The sequence below is a fragment of the Phyllobates terribilis genome, unplaced genomic scaffold (assembly GCF_046119375.1).
Source record: "Phyllobates terribilis strain yellow unplaced genomic scaffold, ASM4611937v1 Scaffold_4__5_contigs__length_816908805, whole genome shotgun sequence".
In the NCBI taxonomy this organism is placed as follows: domain Eukaryota; kingdom Metazoa; phylum Chordata; class Amphibia; order Anura; family Dendrobatidae; genus Phyllobates; species Phyllobates terribilis.
In genome coordinates this window covers 34434268-34457048 of record NW_027362764.1, presented here as the reverse complement: position 1 = coordinate 34457048, position 22781 = coordinate 34434268, and the positions used below count along the sequence as shown (strand labels likewise).

Here is a 22781-nt window from a genome sequence, read left to right as displayed (position 1 = left end):
TTTTTGTAGCCAGACAAGAGTCTTTGATTCTTGTTTGAGGGATTTTCATCTGTTCTTCCTTGGAGAATTCTTCCAGTTCTGTGAGATTCCTGGGTCGTCTTGCATGCTTTGCTATTTTGAGATCTAGCTACCGATTTTCAATGATGTTCAGATCAGGGGACTGTGAGGGCCATTGTAAAACCTTCAACTTGTGCTTTTTGAGGTTGTCTATTGTGGATTGTGATGTGTGTTTAGAATCATTATCCATTTGTAGAATCCTCTTTTCAGCTTCAGCTTTTTTTACAGATGGTGTTAGGTTTGCATCAATAATTTGTTGAGATTTCATTGAATCCATTCTTCCCTCTACCCGAGAAATGTTCCCGTGACATTAGCTGCAACACAACCCCAAAGCATGACTGATCCTCCCCCATGCTTAATGGTTGGCGAGATGTTCTTTTCCTGAAATTCTGTGTCCTTTTTCTTCCACACATAGCTTTGATCATTGTGGCCAAAGAGTTCTGTTTTACCTCATCGGTCCACAGGACTTGTTTCCAAAATGCACCAAGCTTGTTTAGATGTTCTTTTGTACTTCTGATGCTCATTTTTATGATGAGGACGCAGGAGAAGTTTTCTTCTGATGACTCTTCCATGAAGGCCATATTTGTGCAGGTGTCTCTGAACAGTAGAAAAATGTACCACAACTCCAGAGTCTGATAAATCTCTATAAAGGTCTTTTGCAGTCAATCGGGGATTCTGATTTGCATCTCTAGCAATCCTACGAGCAGCTCTCACTGACATTTTGCTTGGTCTTCCAGACCTTATCTTGACCTCCACTGTTCCTGGTAACTGCCATTTCTTAATTACATTTCAAACTGAGAAAAGGGCAACTTGAAAACTCTTTGCTATCTTCTTATAGCCTTCTCCTGCTTATTTTTGGGCCTCCGCCATTTTCAGAGTGTTAGATAGCTGCTTAGAAGACCCCATGGCTGCTTGTTTCTGGCACAAGGTTAGAGGAGGCTGCATTTTTATAAAGATGGGTAATTTGTATCACTTGGCCTTTCCTAATGATGATAGTGAACAACCATAACCCTAACAGACTAATTAAGGTCTGAAACCTTGGTCAAAGCTATCTGAGCACACAAATCTCCAAGGGTGCCCAAACTTATGCATCGGTCCATTTTCTTTTTTAGTAATTTTTAAAATGTAAAAAGTGTCATATATATATATATATATATATATATATATATATATATATATATATATATATATATATATATATATATATATATACACATATATTAATATTTTAATTTTATTTTTCCAATTTTACTGAGGCTTTTTTGTACCTTTTAGATAACATTGAACATTTGTGAATCGCCATTATTATACCTTGTAAAGTTGACATTTACTTAACCAGTTCTCATTTTAATCCCCCCCCCCCCCTCCATTAATTGTCGGAGCAGAACAACCAAACCAGCGCCACATCTGGATGGGTAAGAGAACTGCAGTCTTTGTTTTATAGTTACAGCGTCATTATTATTATTATTATTTGTTATTATTGACCTGATTTATGACCCGGTCTTCACCATCTCCCTGTATTATATAATGAAAAGTTTTGCAACTTTCTCATAGTTTTTGCAAAAACTATTTCTCTCCATTTTCAACATCTCTTCTGCCCGTCAGTGAGTTTAAAGGTTCTTTTATATCCAGATTTCAATATATCTGGATATATCGGCAGAAAGGGGGACTTGAACGGAAAACCTGGAGTAAGTTTGGTGCTTAACGCACAGGTTTAGGGCATATCAGAAATTTGACCGGAAAGTGGCCAGCCTATTTAAAGGGGTGTTCCTACCTGAAAAGTTAAAGGCATATCACTATTATATGCCATCACTGTATGATAGATGGAGTTTTGACCTCTGGGACCCCCACTGATCCTGAGAATGGAGGGTCTGCACCACCAGTATAGCGCTGTGTCCCTTTGTAAGTTATCCCAACCCCCCGGGCTGTGTAGGAAACCTGCACTCCAGCAGCGGAGTAAAATGGTCTGTGGGGGTGTCAGATGTCGGACCCCTATTGGTCATATCCTAATTATATGCTATCACTTTCCAGAATAGCAGTATCCCTTTACTACCTGTCCAGCTGACTCAGATGTTATGTTTGTTACTGTGTATTAGGGCAATATTTTTTCTTTAACCCCCAGTAATAATGTCTAAGATCATGTTACAAAACTGGGGTTACAAACAATACTCTGACCTCTGTCCGCCACCCAGAAATGGAAGTGGAGAACATTGGTAAAAACTATTGTTTTTTTTTTCATATTTTTATGAAATGTCAGTTCTACATATTTAAACTAAGTAAAATTATACATAGAAAAAAAACACTCATAAAAGAAACAAAACTGTAAAAAAATTTTTTTCTGAAATAAAATACTGCATATAAAATATCCACATTCACAAACTAAAATTCTACATGAACTAAAAAAATCAGATAAAATGCTTAAAATATATAATTTATGCAAATATATATTTAATATGTTTTAATGTTTATAATAAAATTCTGCAAATGTAAAACAAGTCATTGTAAGTAAAATTCTACATAAAAGAAAAATCTATACAAATACTTGAATTTTGGGGGTGACTCCAAATCCAGGCCTCCATTGGTTAATAAATGTGATTTCCATTGATGATTTTTGTGTGATTTTGTTGTCAGCACATTCAGCTTTCTACAGAACAAAGTATTCAATGAGAATATTTCATTCATTCAGATCTAGGATGGGTTATTTCACTGTTCCCTTTATTTTTTTGAGCAGTGTATATATATATATATATATATATATATATATATATATATATATATATGTATATACCATAGATAGATATATATATATATATATATATGTATATATGTATACATACAGTACAGACACACCTTCTAATTGAAAGATTTTTCTGTATTTTCATGACTATGAAAATTGTACATTCACACTGAAGGCATCAAAACTATGAATTACCACATGTGGAATTATATACTTAACAAAAAAGTGTGAAACAACTGAAAATATGTCTTATATTCTAGGTTCTTCACAGTAGCCACCTTTTGCTTTGATGACTGCTTTGCACACTCTTGGCATTCTCTTGATGAGCTTCAAGAGGTAGTCACCGGAAATGGTTTTCACTTCACAGGTGTGCCCTGTCAGGTTTAATAAGTGGGATTTCTTGCCTTATAAATGGGGTTGGGACCATCAGTTGTGTTGTGCAGAAGTCTGGTGGATACAAAGCTGAGAGTCCTACTGAATAGACTGTTAGAGTTTGTATTACGGCAAGAAAAAAGCAGCTAAGTAAAGAAAAACGAGTGGCCATCATTACTTTAAGAAATGAAGGTCAGTCAGTGCGAAAAATTGGGCAAACTTTGAAAGTGTCCCCAAGTGCAGTTGCAAAAACCATCAAGCGCTACAAAGAAACTGGCTCACATGAGGACCGCCCCAGGAAAGGAAGACCAAGAGTCACCTCTGCTTCTGAGGATAAGTTTATCCGAGTCACCAGCCTCAGAAATTGCAGGTTAACAGCAGCTCAGATTAGAGACCAGGTCAATGCCACACAGAGTTCTAGCAGCAGACACATCTCTACAACAACTGTTAAGAGGAGACTTTGTGCAGCAGGCCTTCATGGTAAAATAGCTGCTAGGAAACCACTGCTAAGGACAGGCAACAAGCAGAAGAGACGTGTTTGGGCTAAAGAACACAAGGAATTGACATTAGACCAGTGGAAATCTGTGCTTTGGTCTGATGAGTCCAAATTTGAGATCTTTGGTTCCAACCACCATGTCTTTGTGCGACGCAGAAAAGGTGAACGGATGGACTCTACATGCCTGGTTCCCACCGTGAAGCATGGAGGAGGAGGTGTGATGGTGTGGGGGTGCTTTGCTGGTGACACTGTTGGGGATTTATTCAAAATTGAAGGCATACTGAACCAGCATGGCTACCACAGCATCTTGCAGCGGCATGCTATTCCATCCGGTTTGCGTTTAGTTGGACCATCATTTATTTTTCAACAGGACAATGACCCCAAACACACCTCCAGGCTGTGTAAGGGCTATTTGACCAAGAAGGAGAGTGATGGGGGGCTACGCCAGATGACCTGGCCTCCACAGTCACCAGACCTGAACTCAATTGAGATGGTTTGGGGTGAGCTGGACCGCAGAGTGAAGGCAAAAGGGCCAACAAGTGCTAAGCATCTCTGGGAACTCCTTCAAGATTGTTGGAAGACCATTTCAGGTGACTACCTCTTGAAGCTCATCAAGAGAATGCCAAGAGTGTGCAAAGCAGTCATCAAAGCAAAAGGTGGCCACTTTGAAGAACCTAGAATATAAGACATATTTTCAGTTGTTTCACACTTTTTTGTTAAGTATATAATTCCACATGTGTTAATTCATAGTTCTGATGCCTTCAGTGTGAATGTACAATTTTCATAGTCATGAAAGTCCAGAAAAATCTATAAATGAGAAGGTGTGTCCAAACTTTTGGTCTGTACTGTATATGTAGATATATCGATATATATAGATAGATATATAATATATCTATATAATATTATTATATATATATTTTTGGTCTATAGCACTTTATTAAAAGTAGAATGAAATTGTGTATATATATATATATATATATATATATATATATATATATATATATATATATATAATGTGTGTGTAATATCCCCCGCCTATACTTATTTATTTGGGCTATGAATTATTTATTGTCCGGGTATCTGCCGTTCTCCCGCTCCCCTTAGCCGGCATGTCTTGATGTCTCGGGAGATTTCCTTGCCCGGTGTTTCCTCGCTTCTTTCTCTGACTGCCATGTGTTGTGACGTTAGTATCGGATCATCGTGTCTTTCTATCTTACACCCTTTCATCCTCTTTTTCAGCATTCATGTGGTGTTCGGACTTGTGATCTCTGGTTTTGAAGTAATTGAGCAAATTGAGAATCTGAAGACTGACGCGGCCAGCCGTCCCTACGCCGACGTCAGAGTCATAGACTGCGGGATCCTGGGATCTAAATCCACCAAAGATGGTGAGTGGATCACACAGACGCTGAATAAAGGACCGTTCATGTCTGAGTACGTAGCCATGAAATCTCCACAGCAGTACTGAGTATTTCAGGAGAGAATTGTACGGATCTCGCCTGTATGTAACACTGGTGTAAACCATGTCTGCGTAATACAGAATCAATCCATATACAAAGATTCATCTTCCAGAGGTAGCTGAAGCGGTTAATTCATCATCTTCTTAATATTTTCCCAGAAAAAATAAAGACGCCGATCTCAGAGTCTGAAAAATCAGATTGTAGTTCCAAGTCGTCATCTTCCTCAGAGCCTTCATCCTCGGAGAGCGAGCTCGAAGTGGAAAGAAGCAAGAAGCGGAAGCAGAAGAGGAAAACCAAAGCGAAACGCGTGAAGAGGAGACGCAAGGAGGGACGGCGAGACGCCAAGGAAGAGAAGCCGCAGGGTCACAACAGGTGCGTTGTTAAGCTCTGCTCCTTGAAGCTGTTCTGTTTCTTAGACCGATGTCAGGGGTCATGTATAATCTTCTTCTTCTCCTTTTCAGCGCTCCTAAAAGAAACAGCACAGCGGAAGGTAAAGACTCCGGCGCAAAGAGGGATAAACCTGTGGTGCGTCCCGAGGAGATCCCTCCGATCCCAGAGAACCGCTTCTTGCTTAGAAAAGACGCTCCGATCAACAACCCCGCACCTGAGCAGTAAGGCGGCCCTGACTAGTGTCATATATCACTTATATATATATATATGTGTGTAAGAGAACAACCTGAGCTTATTCAAGTTTTACTTATTTTACACTTGATCCAGGAAAACATCTCCTGCGATTCCAGAAACGAATGACGCCAAAGGCTCCATTACTAAGTCTGGGAGAAAGATCCGCGGCCGAGGCACAATAGTGAGTGTTACACGCAAGAGGGCGGCAGTGCCACGTATCTGTGAGGTATAGTTTACCCTAATGTCCCTGTACCTCATTCCAGCGCTATCATACACCTCCGCGGTCCAGATCTCATTCAGAGTCCAATGGGGACAGGGAAAGCAGCGAGACCCCTCCACATTGGAAGGAAGAAATGCAAAGATTGAAGTCCTATAAGCCACCAAGTGGGGAAAAGTGGAGCAAAGGCGACAAGTAAGAGAGGAATTAATGGCCCAAAGATATCAGCTGTTATATGTATAGAAAAGTGCCGCCACCATTCTGCCCGACACAGGACTGTTCACAGCGTAGAGCATCAGTATAAACCGGGATCAGTAATGTATGTACACAGTGACTGCACCAGCAGAATAGTGAGTGCAGCTCTGGAGTATAATACAGGATGTAACTCAGGATCAGTAATGTAATGTATGTACACAGTGACGGCACCAGCAGAATAGTGAGTGCAGCTCTGGAGTATAATACAGGATGTAACTCAGGATCAGTAATGTAATGTATGTACACAGTGACAGCACCAGCAGAATAGTGAGTGCAGCTCTGGAGTATAATACAGGAGGTAACTCAGGATCAGTAATGTAATGTATGTACACAGTGACTGCACCAGCAGAATAGTGAGTGCAGCTCTGGAGTATAATACAGGATGTAACTCAGGATCAGTAATGTAATGTATGTACACAGTGACGGCACCAGCAGAATAGTGAGTGCAGCTCTGGAGTATAATACAGGAGGTAACTCAGGATCAGTAATGTAATGTATGTACACAGTGACTGCACCAGCAGAATAGTGAGTGCAGCTCTGGAGTATAATACAGGAGGTAACTCAGGATCAGTAATGTAATGTATGTACACAGTGACTGCACCAGCAGAATAGTGAGTGCAGCTCTGGAGTATAATACAGGAGGTAACTCAGGATCAGTAATGTAATGTATGTACACAGTGACTGCACCAGCAGAATAGTGAGTGCAGCTCTGGAGTATAATACAGGAGGTAACTCAGGATCAGTAATGTAATGTATGTACACAGTGACTGCACCAGCAGAATAGTGAGTGCAGCTCTGGAGTATAATACAGGAGGTAACTCAGGATCAGTAATGTAATGTATGTACACAGTGACTGCACCAGCAGAATAGTGAGTGCAGCTCTGGAGTATAATACAGGATGTAACTCAGGATCAGTAATGTAATGTATGTACACAGTGACTGCACCAGCAGAATAGTGAGTGCAGCTCCGGAGTATAATACAGGATGTAACTCAGGATCAGTAATGTATGTACACAGTGACAGCACCAGCAGAATAGTGAGTGCAGCTCTGGAGTATAATACAGGAGGTAACTCAGGATCAGTAATGTAATGTATGTACACAGTGACTGCACCAGCAGAATAGTGAGTGCAGCTCTGGAGTATAATACAGGATGTAACTCAGGATCAGTAATGTAATGTATGTACACAGTGACTGCACCAGCAGAATAGTGAGTGCAGCTCTGGAGTATAATACAGGAGGTAACTCAGGATCAGTTATGTAGTAAAACAATACCATCATCTTTTCTTTAGACTCAGTGAACGTCTGTCCACTCATTGGGATGAAGGAAGTTTGTCTCCAAGATCAAGATCGAATTCCTGGTCACATGACGGTTATCGTTCAGACAGTAGCAGGGAACGCACTTCAAGCTCAAAAACTCGGAAGAAGGATAAGAAGATGAAGCATAAAAAGAAATCCAAAAAGATAAAACATTCTAAAAAGCACAAGAAGAAGGAAGAGTCTTCAGGATCTCATCGAGACGAGTCGTCAAGCAGGAGGAGAAAGTATTCCCAGGAACGAAAACCTAGATCTTCATCGCAGTCTTCCAGAGATTCTTCTAAGAGGGGCTGGTCTCGATCCAATAAAGAGCAGAAATCCTCCCGTCATTCCCAATCTAGGTCGAGATCCTATTCTAGGGGTAGTGGAAGATCAAGAACCAAATCAATTTCTAGAAGCCGCACAAGAAGTAGATCCTGCAGCAAATCGAGATCCAGAAGCAAAAATATGTCTGGGTCACACGCCAACTCTCACTCCTCTAAGAGGACAAAGACTTCTTCAGCATCTCCCAAGAAGAAAGATTCGTCCGTAAGCAAATCTGGAGCAGGCGTTCAGCCAGGAAAATCTGCAAATACCAAGTCGATGGATGAATCTGTCCTTGCCTTTGTTACACATGAGAACGTTCATGTGATTTCATTAAGCGACAGTCCTCCTCCTTCCCGATGGAAGCCTGGTCAGAAGCCTTGGAAACCTTCTTACGAACGGATTCAAGAAATTAAAACCAATGCCTCTGTCCTTCCATCCCAAAGCAGGTACGGTTCGAGCAAGGTCAAAAGGGATTCTTATAGAAAGAAGCGTTCAAGCTCTGAAAGTGAACGCAGCGATTATTCCGACAGGAGTTCGAGCTATCGTCATAAATCGAAAGATCATTCCTCTTCCCGATCTTATAGCAGATCTTACACCCGATCTCGGAGTCGAAGCAGCTCATCTTCACCCGCCGAGAGAGCCGTGTCTTCATCGTACGACAGTTCTTCATCAAGCGAATCCGATGATGTTGTGTCTTCGAAATCCTTTTCATTGAAACAACAGATGAAAACGAAAGGAAAGGAAAGACACGGCAAAGAAAAAGGTGAAATAGAAAATTCAGTCTCTCCAAAAAGTACGGGAAGTCATCCTAATGCCAACTCTTCCTCTGACACGGAAGAAGGAGAGGAGTTCACCAAAAGTTTTATGAATAACACCAAGGCGTTACTGGAAAATCAGACCTCTGACAGCAGCAAAGAGGAAGAAAAGAACTGCGTAGAAGAGCCAAATACGGACCGGATAGAAAACAAAACTGAGAAAAACGCAACTCCGATCATAGTGTCCAACGTAGAGGTGTTGAAGAGCGACATGTTAGAAGAAAGTGTCGGGAAACTCGTAGACGGGGACACCGTCTTGCAAAACGCAAATGTGACTGAAGAAGCAGCATCTTCTGGGAAGGAGGAAGGTGAAGCCAGTTCTGAATCTGACACCGAGGAAGTAAAACCCTCAAAAACGCCACCGTCCGAACCATCAACATTACCAAAAGCTTCTGAAAAACTTTCCAAAACTCCCCAAGCTGAGAACTCCACTCCTGAACAGAAAAGCAAATCGAAGAAACACAAGCGACGCTCCAGTAAGAAAAGCACGAAGAAGAGCCGATCAAAGAACAAAGCAAAGGAGAAGTCCAAAAGAAATAAAGAAAAGAAGCTGCAAGCTCAGAAGAAGAAGCAAGCCTTCCACTGGCAGCCGCCACTTGAGTTTGGAGAGGAGGAGGAGGAGGATGAAGAGACGGCGGGTGGAGAAGGTGATGTGCAGATGAAAGAAACCAACCCAAAAGACTTGCTTCTAGATAAGCCATCTACAGCGAGAAAGAACCCAACTGATGGGTCTCTACACATGGAAAAAATCGTCACAGAGCCAAAGATTGTGTCTATCACACCTGCCGTAAAGGCAGGAGAAGAAGAGCCACTATCAAAAGTTGCTAAGAGTCCACCGAAACCTACAAATGTCGAGCAAACATCCGACAATATAAAAAATTTTACGTCTCATCGATCATTGCCACAGATTAAACTAAGGGCAAGTTCTAGAGGTCGCACTCCGGGAAATACCACCGCTGGAAACGCTGACCAAATTTCTTCTCCGTCTACAAGCGCTGCTCCTGCCTCAGGGGAAAGTATACACGTCAAAGAAGAAAATCAACCTGCATCGTCGGTTCAAAAAGTGGAGACTGACAACTCCGAAACTGCCGCCATTGACAATAAATGGAAGCCGGTCCAAGGTCCTACCATTGTGCAGAACCCCAAGCCAATTGTTGTGCCGGTGGTTACTCCGGCTGAACCAGAGAAGAAGGCTCATGGTCTGAGAATCGAGATTAAAAGTATAAACAAAGTGAGACCAGGATCGCTTTTCGATGAAGTTCGTAAGACGGCTCGTCTAAACCAGCGTCCAAGGAACCAGGAGAGTTCCAGCGAGGAAAGGTCTTCAAGCCAAGAGGAGGAAAGCCGATCGAGCAGCAAAGCCAGGAGTCAAAGCAAATCCCAGACGCCTTCAAGTCACCGATCAAGATCTTTATCTTCTAGCAGGTCAAGGAGTCGATCTGCTAGATATAGTTCTTCATCCAGGTAAGAAAAACGCTCCATACGTGTACGCTGATCTCCTTCCATCGTTGGGAATCATCAGTCTATTATAAAAAATGCCTTTTTATTACATGGTGTGGATGAATGCTTCTGTGATGAACTGAAGTTCATGTCACCATCTTTTTCAGGTCAAGAAGTTACACTAGAAGTCGTAGCAGGAGACGCTACAGTGACTACAGATCGCGGTCGCGCAGCAGATCTTCCGCCAGTTCTAGAAGTTCTAGGTAAGACACTGTTTACACTCGTGTGAACACAACCATAATAACCGTGCCCTAAAGGCACTGACGCACCTGAAGACCGGCGCAAGCGTTTTATTTCAATTCCATTTCTTTTTTGACTCTTCCTTTATACTTCTTCTTTGTCATTTTACTTATGGTATATGTTTTTTTTACACAAGTAAATATGAAAAACCCTTTTAAGTAAATTATTTTCCTGGCTCAAAGACAGTAATGTTTTTATGGTCTTGTACATTGTATTTACATTAGTGTAACTAACACAACTATGCTCCATACAGCAGGAGCCGCTCAAGAAGTGCCTCATACGGTCGTCATCGCAAAAGATCCAGGTACGAGTTACAAGTGATAAACCTCTGATGTACATAAAGGTTCTAGTAAAGCAAACTGAGCCCTCCGACAAGAATACTATAATACTGCCCCCTATGTACAAGAATATACAGTGAAGGAAATAAGTATTTGATCCCTTGCTGTTTTTGTAAGTTTGCCCACTGACAAAGACATGAACAGTCTATAATTTTAAGGGTAGGTTAATTTTAACATTGAGAGATAGAATATCCAAGAAAAAAATCAGGAAAATCACATTGTATGAATTTAGATATATATTTTTTGCAGTGAGAAATAAGTATTTGACCCCTCTGGCAAACAACACTTAATACTCGGTGGCAAAACCCTTGTTGGCAGAACAGCAGTCAGACGTTGTCTGTAGTTGATGATGAGGTTTGCGCACATGTCAGGAGGAGTTTTGGTCCACTACTCTTTGCAGATCATCTCTAAATCATTCAGAATTTGAGGCTGTCGCTTGGCAAATCAGAGCTTTAACTCCCTCCATATTTTTTCTATGGGATTACGGTCTGGAGACTGGCTAGGCCCCTCCATGACCTTAATGTGCTTATTTTTGAGCCACTCCTTTGTTGCTTTGGCTGTATGTTTTGGGTCATTGTCTTGCTGGAAGACCCAGCCACGACCCATCTTCAATGCTCTTACTGAGGGAAGGAGCTTGTTGGCCAATATCTCGCGATACATGACCCCATCCATCTTCCCTTCAGTACGATGCAGTCGTCATGTCCTCTTTGCAGAAAAGCACCCCCAAAGTATAATGTTTCCCCCACCATGCTTCACGGTTGGGACGATGTTCTTTGGGTTGTACTCATCCTTCTTCTTCCTCCATACACGGCGAGTTGAGTTAATGCCAAAGAGCTCAATTTTTGTCTTATCTGAGCACAGCACCATCTCCCAGTAACTCTCAGAATCATCCAGGTGTTCATTGGCAAACTTCAGACGGGCCTGCACACGTGCCTTCTTGAGCAGGGGGACCTTGCGGGCGCTGCAGGATTACCAATGGTTTTCTTGGTGACTGTGGTCCCAGCTGCCTTGAGATCATTAACAAGTTCCTCCCGTGTAGTTTTAGGCTGATCTCTCACCTTCCTCATGATCAAGGATACCCCACGAGGTGAGATTTTGCATGGTGCCCCAGATCGATGTCGATTGACAGTCATTTCGTATTTCTTCCATTTTCTTACTATTGCACCAACAGTTGTCTCCTCCTCACCCAGCGTCTTCCTTATGGTTTTGTAGCCCATTCCAGCTTTGTGCAGGTCTATGATCTTGTCCCTGACATCCTTTGTGTTTCCCTTCCAGGAGCCGGTCGCACACATATGACAGCTATGACAGTCGGAGCCGCAGCCGTAGCAGAAGCCCTTCCTACAACAGATCGCGCAGCTACAACCGCCGCTCCAGGTGCGTAATATACTGTACTATGAATCCGCCCTAGTTATAACGCTCAGGGGGTCATTCTTTTTGTCTGCTTCCCACAGAAGTCGGAGGTCATCATACAGCGGCAGCGATCGAAGTTACGGTCATCGCCGACGCCACAGCGGGAGAAGTTGAGACTTTTTTTTTTTTTTTTGTGGGTTACACAGAATCTGAGGAAGCGTCTACCGGACATTGTTTATTTTCCTTACTGTGAAGATGGCAGCCAGGCCGTATCTGGAGCTCGTGGGCTTACCTCCATCTATGCACGTGGTGCCCGGATATCCTGAGAGCGGAGGGTCTTATCCGGGGCTTAGACACTGATAAATGGTCCTTAGGATCATTCATCGATATCAGATCGGTGGGAGACCGACAGCCGACCCACCGGTGTCCCTGCCCTGTACGGCGCTGGACCGCCATAGAAAAATAGGGACTTTTTATTTATTTTTTTTTAATGCCACTTCTATCATTTCTTTCTTTTTTAACCTTGTCTAGGTTTCTGACCTATGCCAAAAAATATGTAAAAAAAAATAATTTAGGGGACGTCTTATTATCCTGCATCGGGACCCTAAGGAGGCGCTGGACCGTCAGGTTTTAGGACAATGCGTAAAATTTAGGGAACGTCTGATTATCCTGCAAACGGGACCCTAAGAGGTGCTGGACCGTCAGGGTTTAGGACAATGCGTAAAATTTAGGGGACGTCTGATTATCCTGCATCGGGACCCTAAGGAGGCGCTGGACCGTCAGGTTTTAGGACAATGCGTATTAATCTATAAACCCCTCTACCCCAAATACAGGCGTATTACTTTTTTTAACCGTGGGCAGTGTTATGTGGTTTCTCGTTGGGTTCTCTTTAAGGGTCTTTCTTTGGAGCCGTTGTATCCAGATCATCAGTGTTGATTTTTCTTTTCGATTGTTTTCGCTCCTAGACATTGTGTTAACAGTCTGTGGGATTATTCCAGCCATTAAACTGACGCTGTTCAGCCGTTATTCCCTGTTATCAGCTACTACATTACCATCACGTGTGCTGAGACCCTCCAAGTATCACTGATATCAGACGCTCATCATAATATCCAGACTTCAGCTATATTTGGCCCTTTTAATGCCACCTTACGTAACGCGCGTCGCTAGTGCCAAAAAAAATGTTGTTTTTTTTTTATTTTTCTGGGTTATTCTCGGTCTCTGCTCGTCCCCTCTCTCACTTTGTGGCATATGCCAAAAATTGTATTTTATGTGGTTTAGAAGGGGTTTCCAGACCCCCCCTAACACTGCACGGTATTACCAATAAAAATATGGCGCCATATCCGCGGAACAGCATCAAGAGGGGTCTCTGATGCCATCCGCGCTCCATAAATGTATTTTTGTTATATTTTTATCATTTTGTAAGTGGCAAAAAACCTATGACGCTTTTGCATATCCGCACATTCACTTGGGTGGGAAGCTCGGGGGGGCTCGGTACGCTTCCTCGGGAGGGAGGGGAGAGGTGGTGACAAAATAAATATGAATTGTACTTTTTTTTTTGTAAATATATTTTCAGCTTTATATTCATTTTATGGTTTGGAAAAAAAAAACAAAAAAACCCTTGTAATTAAAGCGATATTAAAGGTGACACTGACTGGTTGACATTTATTTAAAGGGGATGTTCACCAGTAAGTATATAGGCGCCATTTACACACTGGTATAAAAATGATCAAAGAAGAGTTACGGCATTTACTTAAAGTGGCGCCACCTGGTAGTCAGAATGTGCATATCTGTGTGGTCGCACATGCTCAGTCACTCCCCAAACTAAGGTGCAGCATAGCTTCCTGCCTACTTGCCAGGGAAGGAGCGGAGCAAATAAAAATGGCTTAAAATTATATTGCCGTCTGCCAGAGGGAGAAGGAGACTGATTCTTTACGGCTTTTCCCTATCCTTTGCTATGAAAATTATTTTTGGGATCACCCCTTTAAAAAATAATGGTATCTGCAACTAATCCAGAACCAGAGAATAGTGAAACCGATACATCTGAGCTTGTATTAAAATATAGTAGAGCGTTTGCACAGGCGTAGCTGTAGTGTAAAGCATGGTGGATGCAGAGAGCAGCCGACTCTGATGCCACACAAGGCGTATTTCAGACTCGCTGGAGTGCTTGAAAGTAGATTTTTCTTTTTCTTTTTTACTGCGTGCAGAAGCAGCCGCATCTGAACATGGTGAATTGACAAAACGTGGGGGGGCCGCGTCGCTGGTGGTCTCGCTCATCAGCTGCCAGAATGGTCTGGATGTTGCGTATCCCTCTGGCATCGTCCGACCCTTCACCCGTGTCCTGACAGGGAAGAAATAGCAGACATGGGGGTTAGTGAGCGATTACACCTATATTAAATAACTAAATATAGACACATTGTATGGATAAGTATGTGAACCCCTGAGCATCACACTGCCGTCAGCATCAGGTGTTCATATACTTACAATACAAGGGGCGTGAATTCTCTTGGCTATATACTGCAGTTTAATACAGTCAAGTCAAGCTCACTGCATACAGATATATACAGCCACCACTAGAGGGAGCTCTCTACATACAGATTTATACAGTCACCACTAGAGGGAGCTCACTACATACAGATTTATACAGTCACCACTAGAGGGAGCTCACTACATACAGATTTATACAGTCACCACTAGAGGGAGCTCACTACATACAGATTTATACAGTCACCACTAGAGGGAGCTCACTACATACAGATTTATACAGTCACCACTAGAGGGAGCTCACTACATACAGATTTATACAGTCACCACTAGAGGGAGCTCACTACATACAGATTTATACAGTCACCACTAGAGGGAGCTCACTACATACAGATTTATACAGTCACCACTAGAGGGAGCTCACTACATACAGATTTATACAGTCACCACTAGAGGGAGCTCACTACATACAGATTTATACAGTCACCACTAGAGGGAGCTCACTACATACAGATTTATACAGTCACCACTAGAGGGAGCTCACTACATACAGATTTATACAGTCACCACTAGAGGGAGCTCACTACATACAGATTTATACAGTCACCACTAGAGGGAGCTCACTACATACAGATTTATACAGTCACCACTAGAGGGAGCTCACTACATACAGATTTATACAGTCACCACTAGAGGGAGCTCACTACATACAGATTTATACAGCCACCACTAGAGGGAGCTCACTACATACAGATTTATACACCCACCACTAGAAGGAGCTCACTACATACAGATTTATACACCCACCACTAGAGGGAGCTCACTACATACAGATTTATACAGCCACCACTAGAGGGAGCTCACTACATACAGATTTATACAGCCACCACTAGAAGGAGCTCACTACATACAGATTTATACAGCCACCACTAGAGGGAGCTCACTACATACAGATTTATACAGTCACCACTAGAGGGAGCTCACTACATACAGATTTATACAGCCAACACTAGGAGGAGCTCACTACATACAGATTTATACAGCCACCACTAGAGGGAGCTCACTACATACAGATTTATACAGTCACCACTAGAGGGAGCTCACTACATACAGATTTATACAGTCACCACTAGGGGGAGCTCACTACATACAGATTTATACAGCCACCACTAGAGGGAGCTCACTACATACAGATTTATACAGCCACCACTAGAGGGAGCTCACTACATACAGATTTATACACCCACCACTAGAGGGAGCTCACTACATACAGATTTATACAGCCACCACTAGAGGGAGCTCACTACATACAGATTTATACAGCCACCACTAGAAGGAGCTCACTACATACAGATTTATACACCCACCACTAGAGGGAGCTCACTACATACAGATTTATACAGCCACCACTAGAGGGAGCTCACTACATACAGATTTATACAGCCACCACTAGAAGGAGCTCACTACATACAGATTTATACAGCCACCACTAGAGGGAGCTCACTACATACAGATTTATACAGTCACCACTAGAGGGAGCTCACTACATACAGATTTATACAGCCAACACTAGGAGGAGCTCACTACATACAGATTTATACAGCCACCACTAGAGGGAGCTCACTACATACAGATTTATACAGTCACCACTAGAGGGAGCTCACTACATACAGATTTATACAGTCACCACTAGGGGGAGCTCACTACATACAGATTTATACAGCCACCACTAGAGGGAGCTCACTACATACAGATTTATACAGCCACCACTAGAGGGAGCTCACTACATACAGATTTATACAGCCACCACTAGAGGGAGCTCACTACATACTGATTTATACAGCTACCACTAGGAGGAGATCACTACATGCAGATTTATACAGTCACCACTAGGGGGAGCTCACTACATACAGATTTATACAGCCACCACTAGAGGGAGCTCACTACATACTGATTTATACAGCTACCACTAGGAGATCACTACATGCAGATTTATACAGTCACCACTAGAGGGAGCTCACTACATACAGATTTATACAGCCACCACTAGAGGGAGCTCACTACATACAGATTTATACAGCCACCACTAGAGGAAGCTCACTACATACAGATTTATACAGCCACAACTAGATGGATCTCACTACATACAGATTTATACAGCCACCACTAGGGGGAGCTCACTACGTACACATTTATACAGTCACCACTAGAGGGAGCTCACTACATACAGATTTATACAGCCACCACTAGGGGGAGCTCTCTACATACAGATTTATACAGCCACCACTAGAGGGAGCACACTACATACAGATTTGTACAGCCACCACTAGAGGGAGCTCACTACATACAGATTTATACAGCTACCAATAGGGGAGCTCACTACATACAGATTTATACAGCCACCACTAGGGGGAGCTCACTACGTACACATTTATACAGTCACCACTAGAGGGAGCTCACTACATACAGATTTATACAGCCACCACTAGAGGGAGCTCACTACATACAGATTTATACAGCCACCACTAGAGGAAGCTCACTACATACAGATTTATACAGCCACCACTAGAGGGAGCTCACTACATACAGATTTATACAGCCACCACTAGAGGGAGCTCACTACATACAGGTTTATACAGTCACCACTATAGGGAGCTCACTACATACAGGTTTATACAGTCACCACTAGAGGGAGCTCACTACATACAGATTTATACAGTCACCACTAGAGGGAGCTCACTACATACAGATTTATACAGCCACCACTAGGGGGAGCTCTCTGCATACAGATTTATACAGCCACCACTAGAGGGAGCTCACTACATAAAGATTTATACAGCCACCACTAGAGGGAGCTCACCACATACAGATTTATACAGCCACCACTAGAGGGAGCTCACTACATACAGATTTATACATTCACCACTAGAGGGAGCTCACTACATACAGATTAATACAGCCACCACTAGGGGGAGCTCTCAACATACAGATTTATGCAGCCACCACTAGAGGGAGCTCACTACATACAGATTTATACAGCCACCACTAGAGGGAGCTCACTACATCCAGATTTATACAGCCACCACTAGAGGGAGCTCACCACATACAGATTTATACAGCCACCACTAGACGGAGCTCACCACATACAGATTTACACAGTCACTAATAGATGGAGCTCACTACATACAGATTTATACAGCCACCACTAGAGGGAGCTCACCACATACAGATTTATACAGCCACCACTAGAGGAAGTTCACTACATACAGATTTATACAGCCACCACTAGATGGAGCTCACTACATACAGATTTATACAGCCACCACTAGGGGGAGCTCACTACATACAGATTTATACAGTCACCACTAGAGGGAGCTCACTACATACAGATTTATACTGTCTCCACTAAAGGGAGCTCACTACATACAGATTTATACAGCCACCACTAGGGGAGCTCACTACATACAGATTTATACAGTCACCATTAGAGGGAGCTCACTACATACAGATTTATACAGCCACCACTAGAGGGAGCTCACTACATACAGATTTATACAGCCACCACTAGGGGGAGCTCTCTACATACATATTTATACAGCCACCACTAGAGGGAGCTCACTACATACAAATTTATACAGCCACCACTAGAGGGAGCTCACTACATACAGATTTATACAGTCACCACTAGAGGGAGATCACTACATACATATTTATACTGCCACCACTAGAGGGAGATCACTACATACAGATTTATACTGCCACCACTAGAGGGAGATCACTACATACAGATTTATACTGCCACCACTAGGGGAGCTCACTACATACAGATTTATACAGCCACCACTAGAGGGAGATCACTGCATACAGATTTATACTGCCACCACTAGAGGGAGATCACTACATGCAGATTTATACAGTCACCACTAGAGGGAGATCACCACATACAGATTTATACAGTCACCACTAGAGGGAGCTCACTACTTACAGATTTATACAGCCACCACTAGGGGAGCTCACTACATACAGATTTATACAGCCACCACTAGGGGAGCTCACTACATACAGATTTATACAGTCACCACTAGGGGGAGCTCACCACATACAGATTTATACAGTCACGACTAGAGGGAGATCACTAAATACAGATTTATACAGCCACCACTAGGGGGAGCTCTCTACATACAGATTTATACAGCCACCACTAGAGGGAGCTCACTACATACAGATTTATACAGCCACCACTAGAGGGAGCTCACTACATACAGATTTATACAGTCACCACTAGAGGGAGATCACTACATACAGATTTATACAGTCACCACTAGGGGGAGCTCACTACATACAGATTTATACAGCCACCACGAGAGGGAGCTCACTACATCCAGATTTATACAGCCACCACTAGGGGAGCTCACTACATACAGATTTATATAGTCACCACTAGAGGGAGCTCACTACACACCGATTTATACAGCCACCACTAGAGGGAGCTCACTGTATACACATTTATACAGCCACCACTAGAGGGAGCTCACTACATACAGATTTATACAGCCACCACTAGAGGGAGCTCACTACATACAGATTTATACAGTCACGACTAGAGGGAGATCACTACATACAGATTTATACAGCCACCACTAGAGGGAGTTCACTACATACAGATTTATACAGCCACCACTAGAGGGAGCTCACTACATACAGATTTATACAGTCACCACTAGAGGGAGATCACTACATACTGATTTATACAGTCACCACTAGGGGGAGCTCACTACATACAGATTTATATAGTCACCACTAGAGGGAGCTCACTACATACAGATTTATACAGTCACCACTAGGGGGAGCTCTTTACATACAGATTTATACAGCCACCACTAGGGGGAGCTCACTACATACAGATTTATACAGCCACCACTAGAGGGAGCTCACTACATACAGATTTATACAGTCACCACTAGAGGGAGATCACTACATACAGATTTATACACTCACCACTAGGGGGAGCTCACCACATACAGATTTAAACAGTCACCACTAGAGAGAGCTCACCACATACAGATTTATACAGCCACCACAAGGGGAGCTCACTACATACAGATTTATAGAGTCACCACTAGGGGGAGATCACTACATACTGATTTATACAGCCACCACTAGGGGGAGCTCTCTACATACAGATTTATACAGCCACCACTAGAGGGAGCTCACCACATACAGATTTATACAGCCACCACTAGGGGGAGCTCTCTACATACAGATTTATACAGTCACCACTAGGGGGAGCTCTCTACATACAGATTTATACAGCCACCACTAGAGGGAGCTCACTACATACAGATTTATACAGCTACCATTAGGAGGATATCACTACACGCAGATTTATACAGCCACCACTAGAGGGAGCTCACTACATACAGATTTATACAGTCACCACTAGAGGGAGCTCACTACATACAGATTTATACAGCCACCACTAGAGGGAGCTCACTACATACAGATTTATACAGCTACCACTAGGAGGATATCACTACACGCAGATTTATACAGCCACCACTAGAGAGAGCTCACTACATACAGATTTATACAGTCACCACTAGAGGGAGCTCACTACATACAGATTTATACAGCCACCACTAGAGGGAGCTCACTACATACAGATTTATACAGCCACCACTAGAGGGAGCTCACTACATACAGATTTATACAGTCACCACTAGAGAGAGCTCACTACATACAGATTTATACAGCCACCACTAGAGGGAGCTCACTACATACAGATTTATACAGCTACCACTAGGGGAGCTCACTGCATACAGATTTATACAGTCACCACTAGAGGAAGTTCACTACATACAGATTTATACAGCCACCACTAGAGGGAGCTCACTACATACAGATTTATACAGCCACCACTAGAGGGAGCTCACTGTATACACATTTATACAGCCACCACTAGAGGGAGCTCACTACATACAGATTTATACAGCCACCTCTAGGAGGAGCTCAGTACATACAGATTTATACAGTCACTACTAGGGGGAGCTCTCTACATACAAATTTATACAGCCACCACTAGAGGGAGCTCACTGTATACACATTTATACAGCCACCACTAGAGGGAGCTCACTACATACAGATTTATACAGTCACGACTAGAGGGAGATCACTACATACAGATTTATACAGCCACCACTAGAGGGAGTTCACTACATACAGATTTATACAGCCACCACTAGAGGGAGCTCACTACATACAGATTTATACAGTCACCACTAGAGGGAGCTCACTACATACAGATTTATATAGTCACCACTAGAGGGAGCTCACTACATACAGATTTATACAGTCACCACTAGAGGGAGATCACTACATACAGATTTATACAGTCACCACTAGGGGGAGCTCACCACATACAGATTTAAACAGTCACCACTAGAGAGAGCTCACCACATACAGATTTATACAGCCACCACAAGGGGAGCTCACTACATACAGATTTATAGAGTCACCACTAGGGGGAGCTCTCTACATACAGATTTATACAGTCACGACTAGAGGTAGATCACTACATACAGATTTATACAGCCACCACTAGAGGGAGCTCACTACATACAGATTTATACAGTCACCACTAGGGGGAGCTCTCTACATACAGATTTATACAGCCACCACTAGGGGGGGCTCACTACATACAGATTTATACAGTCACCACTAGAGGGAGATCACTACATACAGATTTATACAGTCACCACTAGGGGGAGCTCACCACATACAGATTTATACAGTCACCACTAGAGAGAGCTCACCACATACAGTTTTATACAGCCACCACTAGGGGAGCTCATTACATACAGATTTATACAGCCACCACTAGGGGAGCTCACTACATACAGATTTATACAGTCACCACTAGGGGGAGCTCACCACATACAGATTTATACAGTCACGACTAGAGGGAGATCACTACATACAGATTTATACAGGCACCACTAGGAGGAGCTCAGTACATACAGATTTATACAGCCACCACTAGCGGGAGCTCTCTACATACAGATTTATACAGCCAACACTAGAGGGAGCTCACCACATACAGATTTATACAGCCATCACTAGGGGGAGCTCTCTACATACAGATTTATACAGTCACCACTAGGGGGAGCTCTCTACATACAGATTTATACAGCCACCACTAGAGGGAGCTCACTACATACAGATTTATACAGCTACCATTAGGAGGATATCACTACACGCAGATTTATACAGCCACCACTAGAGGGAGCTCACTACATACAGATTTATACAGTCACCACTAGAGGGAGCTCACTACATACAGATTTATACAGCCACCACTAGAGGGAGCTCACTACATACAGATTTATACAGCTACCACTAGGAGGATATCACTACACGCAGATTTATACAGCCACCACTAGAGAGAGCTCACTACATACAGATTTATACAGTCACCACTAGAGGGAGCTCACTACATACAGATTTATACAGCCACCACTAGAGGGAGCTGACTACATACAGATTTATACAGCCACCACTAGAGGGAGCTCACTACATACAGATTTATACAGTCACCACTAGAGAGAGCTCACTACATACAGATTTATACAGCCACCACTAAAGGGAGCTCACTACATACAGATTTATACAGCCACCACTAGAGGGAGCTCACTGTATACACATTTATACAGCCACCACTAGAGGGAGCTCACTACATACAGATTTATACAGCCACCACTAGAGGGAGCTCACTACATACAGATTTATACAGCCACCACTAGAGGGAGCTCACTGTTTACACATTTATACAGCCACCACTAGAGGGAGCTCACTACATACAGATTTATACAGTCACGACTAGAGGGAGATCACTACATACAGATTTATACAGCCACCACTAGAGGGAGTTCACTACATACAGATTTATACAGCCACCACTAGAGGGAGCTCACTACATACAGATTTATACAGTCACCACTAGAGGGAGATCACTACATACTGATTTATACAGTCACCACTAGAGGGAGCTCACTACATACAGATTTATACAGCTACCATTAGGAGGATATCACTACACGCAGATTTATACAGCCACCACTAGAGGGAGCTCACTACATACAGATTTATACAGTCACCACTAGAGGGAGCTCACTACATACAGATTTATACAGCCACCACTAGAGGGAGCTCACTACATACAGAT

General features: G+C 42.9%; 1 protein-coding gene across 5 annotated transcripts in view; it reads left to right on the top strand.

Annotated features, from left to right (window-relative positions):
* The window catches only part of NKTR (natural killer cell triggering receptor), a 46109-nt gene extending 32385 nt beyond the window's left edge, over positions 1-13724 (top strand). For 4 of the 5 annotated variants that reach the window (XM_073677231.1, XM_073677234.1, XM_073677235.1 and 1 more), the window contains 11 exons: positions 1443-1472; positions 4902-5047; positions 5278-5491; positions 5581-5730; positions 5837-5924; positions 6007-6155; positions 7506-10115; positions 10259-10354; positions 10645-10695; positions 12005-12103; positions 12181-13724. In XM_073677231.1, coding sequence (XP_073533332.1) covers positions 1443-1472; positions 4902-5047; positions 5278-5491; positions 5581-5730; positions 5837-5924; positions 6007-6155; positions 7506-10115; positions 10259-10354; positions 10645-10695; positions 12005-12103; positions 12181-12253 — 3706 coding nt within the window. In that variant the 3' untranslated portion in view covers positions 12254-13724. The remainder of the gene's footprint in view (positions 1-1442; positions 1473-4901; positions 5048-5277; positions 5492-5580; positions 5731-5836; positions 5925-6006; positions 6156-7505; positions 10116-10258; positions 10355-10644; positions 10696-12004; positions 12104-12180) is intronic. The other variant, XM_073677233.1, reaches the window with a different exon arrangement.
* The last annotated feature ends 9057 nt before the right edge of the window (positions 13725-22781 follow it).